This window comes from Halichoerus grypus, chromosome 7, assembly GCF_964656455.1.
Source record: "Halichoerus grypus chromosome 7, mHalGry1.hap1.1, whole genome shotgun sequence".
NCBI classification, from domain to species: Eukaryota; Metazoa; Chordata; class Mammalia; order Carnivora; family Phocidae; genus Halichoerus; species Halichoerus grypus.
The window spans coordinates 65583887-65597038 of NC_135718.1; the positions used below are offsets into that span (position 1 = coordinate 65583887).

Here is a 13152-nt window from a genome sequence, read left to right on the forward strand (position 1 = left end):
TATGCACGTTTGGGTCTGTATACTCTCCCCAGTACTAAGTGTGCATGTGTGTGCTCTAATTCCGCCCCAACTCACAAAAGGCTTACAGCCAAAATCTGATACTGTCAGACTGAAAAGGCCTTGCTTAGCAAGTCACATGCAGCCTGGCTGAGAAGTATGGAATGCTGGATCCTTTCCCCATACGGCAAGGATGCCAGCTTCCCAGTCGCACCCTGAGCAGTGCAGCCAACATCTGGAAAACATAAAACTTTGGAGCTCTTGTTTATGATACTTCCTGCTGTGTTCCTGGCACATGTGAACATGCTAAATTTTTAACTCATATCTGAAAACTTATTTTTGTTGAGTATTTTCCTTTTCTCCCCTATAGTGGTTCTGCTAGTGAGTGATACCCTTAAATAAAGGGATTCTTTATACATTTTTATGGAATATTACATCTGTCCTTTGCTTAATCTCAGCCCTGCTCTATCATTTGTGACACTCTGCCCCTAACAAAAACACATTTATCCAAATTTACATCTCTTTAACAGCTGATCAACAACTTTGAGAGAAGGTACATAAAGACCATAATATATTAGATTGTGTCAATTTGATAGCAATATGTTTACAGGAACAGAAATTAGAACAAATCACCATTAACAACTTTTCCTTATGTAAATAAAGAATGGTACCTCTCGTTTGCTGAGAGAACAGGCAGGAAGAATGGGTAAGGCATGACACTACGAACCTCAAAAGTGGTTGTCATTGTGGGCTTATAGGACACATGGTTGGCCCTTCTCAGCTCCTTTATAGTTTCAGCTGGCATGGATTTAGAAAACCCGAGGCCACTCCAGGTATTTGTGGGTGTTCTGACTTCCGTCACCACTGGTTTCTTTAACATAGCTTTGGGAAACAGCATATAAAAAAATGTTTGGTATTTTTAATGTTTTTCTCAAATAAAATATTGATAAATGTTGTTTCTTTGGTATATGTAAAGAAATTATCACTGAATATTATTTCTTAATATATAATGAAATACCTTAAAATATCTTCATAAAATACTTTATACAAAGTAACAGTAAATTGAAAAATGCTACATTATTTCTTAATTGCTCTAATGCTAATCTATTCAACAAAATACATTCATCCCCAACAAAATTTATGCAACTTGAACCTCAACATTCTAGGTTTCTTTTTATGAAGGTCCAATTTCTCAATTCAACATGACTACTAGGAAACTTTTTATGGTCTCCTAGAAAAAAAAAAAAAATCAAAGTACTAGATCATTAACATAGCACATACCTTTGGTTGCTAATAGCTTCTTTTGTTCATAGTCAAATGCCTGAAAATAAAAGACAGAAAATATTTTTATTGCCAGTCTATCCAAATGTCTTGCCAATACCCCATAATTAGAGAACAAAGGTTCTGACTACAGCCCATGAATCTGCGTGGGACGCATGCTAAGCTTTGCACCATATTGTGACAGTAACGTAGTACAAGTCTGATAAATTTAAACATGTTTTCAAACTAATTAATTAGAATAAATTAACTACTTCTAACATGAAAGTGACAAGAATTACAAATTTTCCTTCAAAAGGGAAATAAATCCTATTTACTGTGAATATTTAACATACCAGGACCAATAAATGCTAACGTATAGTGAATAACCCAATAATAGTTAGGCTAAGTTTCAAAATAATGCATTACCAAAATGTTTTCTGGTTATCAACTGGCCTCTTTGTTTCTCTACATCCCCTCCTCACTTAAGTAAAGCATGGCCTGAAATGGGATGATGTTAAGACAACTTAAATTATTTAGCCTAATTGGCACAGTCTTTGCTTTTGAAGTGAGATAAATAACAAATGTCTAGCTTTGATCGGTAATGACATTAAGCAATACAATAAAATTAAACTTAGCTATCTCTTCTTGTACTAGACTAGGATGTCACCATTCATTCTTTCCATTCACAATAAGTGACTTCAGTCATAGTCAGGTCTACCGAGGACCAAGATAGGTCATTTTGAAGAAAGCAGTCCAGATACAGCTACATCTCAAAAGCAGACAGTGTTCTCAGCTCTCCAATTTAGGGACTATTTAAGGTTTGATTTAAGAATGTCTTAAAGGCCTACCAGGAAGGCCAAGAACCAATTGGTGAGAGCTCTTTTGACCCTTCTTTTAGGAGGACTATACCATCGTATACAGCGTGTCCATATAATTTATGGTCTGAAACAGGATACTTCTGAGAGAGAAATGTGCTACAAATAAAAATTAGGCCAGAATTATAAAAGTAAATGGGCTGACCCAGACAAACTAGGATGTGTGATTAACTCTAAGAACATGACAGTAAGTCAGGAGAGCTAGATTTTTAGATAACACAGTTTGATGATGTTTTTGAAATCCTAGGTCTAAAATGGCACTGGGAATTAAAATCAACTTTTAATGATTAGATCCTAAATTCACTTGTTCAATAAATATTTATTGAGTGTCTTCTGGTTAAAGAGATTATGTTGTTTTTTGTAGAATACAACAATGAATCAACAATGGTCTCGAGCCTCAAAACACACAGAATCTTAGCAGGGATGTGTAAAAAAAAAAAAATAACTACAAAATAAATTAGGAAGTGAGGTAAGTGTGAAGAGAGAGCTAGAGATACAGCATTCCAAGAAGGGTCAGGAGACAGAGATCATTTTTAGCTGCAGGAATCAGAGAAGTCTTCAGTCTTTCTCTGTCAATGCTTGGTGACTATTATCATTGAGTTCTTAGTGATTTTAAAAGTTAGCTCTTCATTAGTAGCATAAATACATCTATTTAAGTTGAAACTCTATCACCAAGAACATTCTCATCCATCCTAAAAGAAAGGAATGTGAAAATGGTTGACTAGGTATAAACTTGATGGAAAAGAAGAGACCCACAAGATGGACAAAAATCAAAAGGGACCATACAGGGGATTGAGTACTTATTATATAAGAAAATTTTAATTTATATTAACTGAAAATAAATCCACCAGAGAAAATGTAACAAATGTCTTTTTTTTTTAACTTTGACACTTTATAAAGGACATAGGTTATGTAAAAACATTCATCTAATAACTCATGAAAATGTTCAAATGTGAAGGATTAAAAAAACAGACAAGCAGGATTGAACTGTTCTCACTAAAATTACAGAAGTATAATTTAGTTACATGAATTTCTTTCTTTCTTTTTTTTTTTTTAAAGATTTTATTCATTCACTTGAGACACAGAGATACAGAGACAGAGAGCATGAGCAGGTGGAGAGGCAGAGGGAGAGGGAGAAGCAGGCTCCCCGCTGAGCCAGGAGCCTGATGTGGGGCTCGATCCCGGGACCCTGGGATCATGACCCAAGCTGAAGGCAGACACTTAACCATCTGAGCCACCCAGACTCAAGATGAATTTCTTTCTTTCTTTGACACAGCTGTGACAGCTTGTTTTTAGGATTCTGTGAAAAGCTTTTCCTTTTTGGGGGGAGGTGAGGGATTTGGGGATAATAAATCTTTTACTATGAAGTAGGAAAGTCTACCCAGTAATTCTGATACTGAAATCAAATGTTTATAAGAGTCTCTAAAAGCACAAAGTACAAAATCCTTCTCTGCCATATTGTGGTTTATATGGAAATCAAATTTCTGAATTTTATGATCAATAGTCTATTTTGAGTAATTAGCCTAATACTTTAAAAATGGATACAGAGAAGATCCCTGCTGAGGAAATTGTTTAAAATAATCATAAAAATCTCTCAACTAACATAGTCATCAATAATATTTAGCATCTACTTTCAAAAACCTAAAGCGTCACATTAGTTATTTTTATAACTATCTAAATGACACCAAATTTATCATCTCCATTAAATAGAAAGATATTATATTCATCCAAGACTGTTATGAGGTAGTAATACTTACAAGTAATAGCTTTCACATTTATCTAAAGTTTAAGTAACAGAGAAATAATATCATTTGCATAAGACATAGTGACACAGACCATTTTATGTCAATTTTAATATGATATTTTAAAGAATTCTTCTCACTCAAGCTTTTCATTTTTAATGTTTATGGCAAAACCAATTCCTAACTACTACATATATATTTAAATTGAATTCTGACTAGAGTGCCGAAGGAAAACCAAATTTCTACCCTATTGCTAACATTTGCTGAATTCCCCATTCCCGAACCCTACCACCCCATATTTGGATGACTCTCCCATTTCTCCTCATTACCTGCATGTTGACATACGATGGCCGCGGGGCTAGGCGAGCCCTTTCGGAGTTTTGCTGGGCAGCTGCGGCCCTCTCTGCAGCCCGCTCACTTCCGGGAGCCTTCTTGTCAGCCAAAGGGCTTTCTGCAGCACTCAGTTCAGCGTCGGAAAGCAACCTGTCAGTGCTGCTGTGAGACAGTTTGGAACTTAACACTCCATGTTTATATACAAACGTACTGAACATTTCGTTTCCTGTGTGCACATTTATTATATGTTTACTACTGTCAACTATTTACATGTGTTATATCATTTCATCTTCCCAACACTGCTCTGAGGTAGGTAGTAGTAGTATTCCCATTTTACAGATAATGGATGTACCTTACCCAAGGTCATACCTCTAGTAAATGGTACAGCTGGAATTTTAACCCAAGCATATGACTCTAGAGCTGGAGTTGAGACTATTTCATGATACATTTTCCCAAACATTATATGTCGTATGTATGGCGTATGTCTGTGGTACATATGGAATAGATACACGGACAAGATTTCTAATTTGCATACATCAAAGAGATAGCAATGACTTATGCATATGCAGTCTAAGCAGAAACAAGTCAATCTGAAGGCATGCAGATGATCCAATTCCTGTGTGTGAAATGCATATGGTATTGCTAACAAATCTACTATGACACAGGTATCAGATAAATAAATATTTCCCCAAACCTGTTCAGGGTGCATAGATGAACATAAAAATGACCCTTAAAATAGGAAAAATTATCTGAATTGCAAGACTGGTAATGCCCTATACATGCACCTCAAGTTCAAATCCAACTGTATGTTAAGCTCAAGTAAAAGAGAAATAAACAGTATTAGTCGAAGAGTTGATTTGATTTGTTCATTCTTTCTTTTGTCATTCACTGTTCCATTGTGCCAGGGGAATTCAGAGGAATTGAGAACAGGCTATTGGAATATAAGAGGAGGAGCCCTGCACTTTGTTTGCTTGACATAAGTTCCCGGTGGCTTCACACAGGACATCAGAACTGAATGTAAAGGGCCTCTGCAGGTTCGGCAGCGTGAAGGCCAGGAGAACAGCGTAAGCAAAGCAAAGGAAGCAAGCGACGTGGACGACTGGTGTATTTAAAGCCAGACTGTAACAAGATTAGATTTCTGTGTTCAAAAAAACTGCTGGAACAAAATAAAGGACTGACTGAGCTGCTGAAAGGGTAGAGGCAGAGAGACCATTCTAGAGGTTGCAGCTTAATTTAGATGAGAGGTAAGTTCAGAACCTATTTAAGGACGAAAGGAACAGGCATACCCTTCAAATGCTTCAACACAGCGAAGAACAAATTTACTTCTCTAACCTATGCTGAATAATGTTCACTGTGGCTACTAGTACCAGGTAAGGAAAAATGCAGATAAAGCAGATTTGGACAAAATGGGAACAAGAGTAATTAACTGACCAAAGAGTTTATAAAAACAAAACAGATTTTGGTAAGAAACACAGGAAATAAAAATATAAAGGCTGTATTTGTCATAAGATACTCTCCTCTGTAAGGATATGCAAGAAAACTAACATGACAGTAGAGGAAATTGGGTGGAAGGAGATGGATGGGAGCAAAATCTTTCAACATAGAAGCATTCCACTGTATTGCCTTTTTTTTTTTAAGTGTGAATAGACTGTCTATTTGAAAAAAATAAAGTAAATAGAAAAAGAAAATAGAGTAAAGATAAGACATCTGTAATGTGCTATTATGGTAAGGGAGTTACAGTTACTACAATATATGCATTTATACTCACTGTGGTTTATAAGAAATAAAATCATGAAACTGTCAAGTATTTACTACCAAAGTCAGCAATTAACTACCTTGGAACAAGGAAGCCATAGTTTAAGTTAGAAATTCAAAGCAAAATGAAGGAGAATTCACAGCAGGAAAATTTCTAACAGAAAAATCAGAGAGTAAATATTGCTTTGCTGAAGAGCAGGGAGGATGTTAAAGTTTCAGAGCACAGAGATGGTTTAGAGAACCCAGATACAAACCCAACCACTATTGAGAAGATATAAGAATGAAAATTACCAGATGGTATTCCTTAATAGAATTTTTAAAAGGAAAAAGAAAAGATAATTATAAAGAAAAAAAACACTCTTGGAGAAGATCAAACTCACTTGAACGAAAGAATACCAACTACTGAGAGTTTCAAACAAATCCAGCCTGTTAGACATTTTCTTTCAAAGGATCAAGGACTTTTAAAGATTAAAATACATACTGTAAGTGTGAGTTTTTTGTGCCCTGCAACAGTTCTACTGTCTGCCTCTTGGCACAGGAAACTTTGGAGGGACCCATCATCTGTTTCAAGTCACCAGCATTCCCAGAATGGGAAGGACTTCGAGGCATGCCTACTTCAACAAAAGCATCGTTACAACCTGCAGAAGGGATAAAGTGAAAATCCAAATGTCACCTTATCATCAATAACCACCTGCGATGGAAACAAATCAGAACCAAACTCAAAGGAGACCCAGGCATAACAGCTTTCAGCTGCAAAGAAGACACTTTAAATTCAGGCTGCCCCAAATTTCATTCAAGATGAAATCTAAAGAGAAGACCCTCACATTTTTAAAAGATTATTAGGGGTGAAAGGGTTTTAAAAAAAAGAAATACTCTACTTGGAAAAAAATTATAACATTTAGTAAATTGCTGCTTTCCTCTCACACAATTACATCCACTTTAATTTTGAAGTTCCAATGTAATGGGAAGTGATTCTTTCTGTAGAAAGTGTTTTTCAGTTTATCTTTCCCTGTGTTCTTTGGAATTTCATTCAAGATATCTTTCTGCATACTTGAGGCAGGATGAGTCATAAATGGTTAGCAAAACCAACTTGAAATCACCACAAAGACTTTACAACCCCCTTTATCCAAGTAACAGACCAGGCTGAAGTTCAGAAGGAAAGTTACCTTCCACAGGGTTTGATTTGGGAGATGCCTGCTCAGGTCCAGTTGTCTGTCTAGATGGATCACTGTGATTCCCACTCAGTACTTTTTCTCCAAGTGATGAAGTGGATATTGCACCATATTTTATATTCGGAGACTAAAGTGATAACAGAAAACAACACACAGATATGGTCACAATTCTAAAATTCACTTCAGGTGAAAGTTTAAACATATTACCAGTGGCTTATCTCTTACAAACAGCATAGATCACACTACTCTAGCAAAAGACATTACCTGTGCATGTCCATTTAAAGAAGCAGAGATTTTTTTGCCTTCTGTCTGCATACTGTTGACATGGACATCAACAGGAGTCAAGCCAGGAGGGGGTGACGGAGCTGTGTGCCCGTAGGTGGGTACACCAGACAACAAAATATTAGTTAACGTGGCTTGGGCAGTAGATGGAATCATAAGGTGTGGTATAGCAGAAAAACCTACAATGACATTTCATGAAGACAGATATTAGACAGGAAAAAACTCAGATTCAACAAATATTACTTTATTATTTTTAGTAAAAACAAAAAACTTCATCTCTGTTGCTACAAATTCAGTAAAAGAATTCAGTTTTGATACCTCTTTGTAACTAGGTTTAACATTACTATAAAAACACAAAGCAATGTTCAAATGGAAGAAGACTTTAGAGAATATTTAATGGAAACTCTTCACTGTACCGCTGAGGAAACTAGCTGGATTTCGCATGTGCATATGCCTGTCAAGCACATTTGTCCACCTGGAACTGGCATTTCCTAATTACCAGGCAGGTGAGCTTCATGTGTCTTTGCCCCTGCTTCCTTGCTCATCATACTCTTTTTCCTGATCTGTTTGTCATGTCTGAAGATCATATTCTACTTTCATGAAAAACTCACTGCTTTGTCATGCTTCATTTTAACTAATTTACACACTGGGGAGTTTCTGTTTGGCTGCAATATGCTGTGAACCATAATTTTTCCCTAAGGAAAAGAGCCACTAGTAAATGTCATTTAAAAACGGACACCTAAAACCACATGCCTTTGATTGTACTTAAAGGATACTCACCTGTGGCACTTGAAGTGTTAGCAAGTGGGGGTGCCCATAACGTGGGGCTGGGGGTGCCAGAACTTGGGCTTTGCAAAGGACTGACTGAGCTATTAAGAGCATTCAAGAGTGAGTTTGGGGTTGTTGATGTGTTTAGAGATAAGGTGGTAGGCCCCAAAAGACCTGCAATAAATGAATGCAAAGTCAATATGCATAAATTCAAGGTTTAAAAATACAGATGGCACCAATATTCGGAATGCACACTGAGATAGTCTGATATTTTCCAAATACAGTATGAGTGACAGATTACCTTCTTTTAAATATTCACAGGAGATACTGCATGCTACCACTCCAACACAGAACGCAGACTATCTACAAACAGACGCTGATCAGAACGGGCAGTTAGGTGTATGTGAACCAGGGAGGCAGTCAGGGTCACTGAGTAGTACCAGCTGCTCTGCACTCACTTCGACGAGCCAGGATGAACAAACTTCTGCTCAAGTGGAGACTCATTTTTATTTCTCTGTATAACTCACTTGTTTTCTGTTTCCAAACAAACTCTTCTCAAACCACTTATAATTAGCAGAGAACAGGGGAATGTCCTCCTGCCACAGAATGACTACATTCGGCACATTTGTGGAGAGGCCGAGCTACTTGGAACAGTTTGCATTCACTGTGTCAAAACACACGACTTCCCTGTGGTCCAGGGTCCATCTCAATGAGTATGAAAGCTTTCCTCAGAAACAATTTTTTGTTTTTTGCTTCTTTTAAGGATTTAATGTTTGATTTAACTAATGAAACTTCAGGCATTTAAATATATTCTAAAGCAAAATATGAAGCTGTATATAACTTCCCAGGAATATTTTAAGTATTAAGTATTACAGGATAGGAATAGACATGAAAACATTTTAAACATTGAGTAACTGAATCTTTTCTCTGGTGCAGGAAGAACTTGGTTCCTGCTCAATTATCTCAGGGGCCCTTCCTGACTCACATGCATGTATTGTTATGAGTGTTCAGATCTCCAGTGGAAGGAACAATTTTGGGAGATCAGAGGCCAAGGGGAAAAGTGTCTGTCTTTACTGTAATGGTGGGCTACCCGGAATCTTAATCATATTATAACCATATAATTTTTAAAAGCAAGAAATAGCTATTAGAAAAAAAAATTTACAGAATGCTGAGAGTATTTTTTCTGTCTCAGATCAATACTGAATGAGGCAAAATGATTTTCTAGGGTTATTACATTCACTTTTTATATTAAGGCTACTGAAAAATGTGCAAGAAAGTAGTGAACCTAGCATAATGGCAATATGGCAATGAACTCTAGCCTATTAGACAGGAATCCATAAATGAGGTGGTACATATCACAACTATGAAGTGCCTCACCTCACTTTCTCAAAGAACTAAAGCACTGAGGGGATGATGCTCTTTCATCTTCTATTCTTTGCCTTAGATATAAATACAGGTCTATTTGCTCCTCTTGGTAGCTGCAGGCTAGATTTCCTTTGTGTCTGGGTGATGCAGTTCTGACCACTGGGAGTGGGGGTTCTGCTCGCTTTCACCTCCCCCTCTCCCTACCCCTCATACAGATTTGCAATTACTTTTTGAAAAGCAAACTGGATAATCTTTACCTCTAGGGATGGATGGCAATATTGCAAATGCAAGAGAGAAAAAACACATAAATTATAGTCAGCCTGCTCACTTCACTCTCAATGGCATTCTTAATTTAGAAGAACAAACACAGCCACTGAAAATAAAAGAGTCAGACCTTGATTATTTATGCCAAAATAAAAAGAATCTAGGTAAAAAAATCTATGGAGTCTAATAAAAAACCCAAAATGGATTGATGTGAGTTTTGTTGCTTTTTCACCTAATCTTAGGGCCTGACAAGGGAAAAAAATAGCCTTTAAAATGTAGCCCCAAATGGTAGAAAGAAAGGGAACCAGCTAAGCAATCCCCCAGTGACTGAGAAGCGTTATAATAATAAATTTTATACCTAGTCCAGTGAGTCCAAGGCCTGCTGAGGCTAAGATGTCCAGGCTGGGACATGCCAGGCCGGTAGGGCAGGATGCTGGGGACGGGCTGGTTGCTATGGTAACCCCACTGCTTTCAAGTCCGAGGAGACATTTCCTTGCTTCATACATATTTAAGGCATTTCTCTCAACACTTTTCACAATCACAGACTATGAAAACACACAATGGGAAAGAAAAAGGTGACATGCAAATAGTCTACAATGAATTGGGGAGGTGGGTTAGAAATGAATATGGTAATAAGGATTCCAAAAAGGAATATATTGATGCGGTTTTAAAATCAACTAAAAATTCTAACCACTTATTTCTTATGTTTACTCCTTGTGGTAAAACCATAAAGGGTTAGTTATAATTTACTGGGTGTGTCCTGTGTTTCAGGCACTGGGATAGAAGCTGTACATAAATCTTGATGCTTGCCAGAAACCTCCTGGATGGGAATTATGATTCACATTCAGTGAGGAAAAGGGACCTACCACTGGTCACGGCCTCGCTGGGCTGGGGCAGCGAGAGGACTGGACCTTGGGTCCTCCGCCCCTGCAGCCCATTCTCTTGGCAACCTCTTGCTGTTACATGAAAGCTTTCTCCTTGATCTCATCTTTACAAAACAACTCAAACTTGTCACCATATACAGACTGCATAGTAACAGTCACTTACATTTGACATTTATAGTCTCCTAGTTAACTAATAGACCTTGAGGTACCACTATTCCTCACTGATGGCATATCAATGGCAAAGCTTACGGTAAAATAAATTTCTAAACACTATATTTTTTTCTCAATGGACTCATCTAGAAAATTGGAAGTGTGAACTCAAGAGGACAGCCTCCAATGGGAAATAAAGAAAATCTGTGACTGAAAAAGCAGTTAAAGCAGTAGTCAGCACTGGGGCCAACTAGACGGAACTAAATGGCCGTGGGATGCTACAAGGCTCCAGAGTTCTCACTTACAATCTATTCTCCCCTGACCTGGCTCATTTCTTACTGAACTCCAGGAGCTCCGCTTGCGCCTGACACTCTTCACGTGCACAAAGTCTCTTCTGTCTTTATCTTCCAGTCTTGGTGTCTGCAGTGACTCCAGTCAAATTAGTGAAGCATGACACTTCAAGATACATAAAATTAATGTCCTGCTCTCTAACTTTAAACTCATTATATCAAGTTCACTTAGAAACAAACCTCTCTTTCCCTTTAAAGTTTTCTTTTGAAGAAGGCATGATTGTTTTTCTTAAGTTGGACACTGAAAACCATGTTATTTACATATATAAAAATCATCTATGATACATATTACACCATGATACATATATAATAAGATTTATAGAAATTAAAAAATGGAAAGCACAACTGTTTGGGGTTTTACCTACTGGAATAAAAAGTATACATAAATGTTATCATTTAGTACACAGTATTATGCACCTTGCTTCTTTTATTCCACACCATTCTTATCTTTTGACTGTGGTACATAGGTCTCTGCAGGGTGTCTCACTGGACGTAGAATGCTGGTGGGCAGGAGGATATCTGTATTTTCGGTGTGATTAGAAGGTCCTAAATTGCTCCTCAAAGTGGGTGTGCCAATTTACATGACATTAAGGTAGGAACATTCCTCTTCCCTCATATTCTCACTAGCATTTAATATCATCAGGTTTAGCCCATTAAATTTGGACTATACATGGAATTATTGAAATTTTGCAACATCTTAGAGAAAGAAGTTCCTAGAAGGCTTGTCCCCCAGAAGACTGGGGACATGTCATTATTTACTTTTGATTATCATTATTAGTTTATTATTTTATTAAAGAGAATGGACATCTCTTCTTTAAATCTCCAGGGCTAGCAGAGTGGCTCACAAAGAGTATGTAAACTAAGTATTTTTTAATTGCACTGGATATGTACACATACACATACACACTTAACACAATGTTCAGCCTTATCAACTCTCTGATAACTCAGTAAAGCTGAAAGTTACCAGGTTGCAAATTAATAAAAACACATCTTTGCTTTTTTTTTCATATGATTGTAAAAAATAATGGTCATTAAAAATGAACTCCAAAACCAACACATAAAGAAAATGATCAATAATGAATGTTTTTACAAACTTATGCATTTAAATAACAAAGTATAATATATAATAACATATGTATTATATAGAATATTTAATTCCATGTATATGCAAATACACATGTATATGAAAATAAAACTATCTAGAATGTGATAGGATACGTGGTTCTCAGGGTCCAGACTCTGAACCAACCTTGCTTGGTTGTTTCGGCTTTGGTTTAATACTGATGAAGACATCGAGCTGTTCCATCAACTGAGCAATGCACTGTGGATCAACTTCAATTTCTTCCTTCATATCAAACATCAACACAAGGGGAAGACAACCCTAAGAAATGTCACAATAGAAAGTGTAGGAAGTAAAACGTTACTCATTTAAACATCTGATAATTTAACATGCCTACAAATAATGCAATATTCTATGGGCTGAAAGAGTAAACCAAAGTATTAAAGCTGAATCACATGCTTTCACAAAGCTTAGGGAATTGGTGTGGAAATAATGCTGAGGGCACAAACTATTTTTGAACGACAAAATAATATGTGTCTGAAGTTTCTGTTATTGGCCCTAAATTTTTTACCCACTTTCCACCTTGGAAAATTCCTCCATTCTCTGACTTCCGTTTGTTAGTGATGCCAGAAACTAGATCCTGAACCACATCAAGGGCACTAATCCTGTGCTTTTGCTCAAAGACTTACAGTACTGGTTTTTATTGTCTTCTGAATGAAATCTAAACATGTCCCAGCATTTCAAGATCTCCACATTTTGGCCCAGCTTTGCTTGTACAGTCACAGGCCTGCATGTCCACACATCTGCCCCTTCCTAAAGGCTAGACCAGCCTCCTGACTATTTTTCAAACAGATTCTGTACTTGGGTCTCAACTCACCCAGAGGCTTCTTCACCA

The 13152-nt window shown here is 37.0% G+C and overlaps 1 protein-coding gene across 3 annotated transcripts in view; it reads right to left on the bottom strand.

Moving 5' to 3' along the window:
* BICC1 (BicC family RNA binding protein 1) overlaps positions 1-13152 on the bottom strand; it is a 291170-nt gene that overhangs the window by 20434 nt on the left and 257584 nt on the right. For 2 of the 3 annotated variants that reach the window (XM_036078156.2, XM_078077684.1), the window contains exons 9-17: positions 12447-12578; positions 10172-10358; positions 8197-8358; positions 7399-7595; positions 7129-7261; positions 6444-6600; positions 4204-4369; positions 1279-1318; positions 725-879 (exon numbers count right to left, since the gene is read on the bottom strand). In XM_036078156.2, coding sequence (XP_035934049.2) covers positions 725-879; positions 1279-1318; positions 4204-4369; positions 6444-6600; positions 7129-7261; positions 7399-7595; positions 8197-8358; positions 10172-10358; positions 12447-12578 — 1329 coding nt within the window. The remainder of the gene's footprint in view (positions 1-724; positions 880-1278; positions 1319-4203; positions 4370-6443; positions 6601-7128; positions 7262-7398; positions 7596-8196; positions 8359-10171; positions 10359-12446; positions 12579-13152) is intronic. The other variant, XM_078077683.1, reaches the window with a different exon arrangement.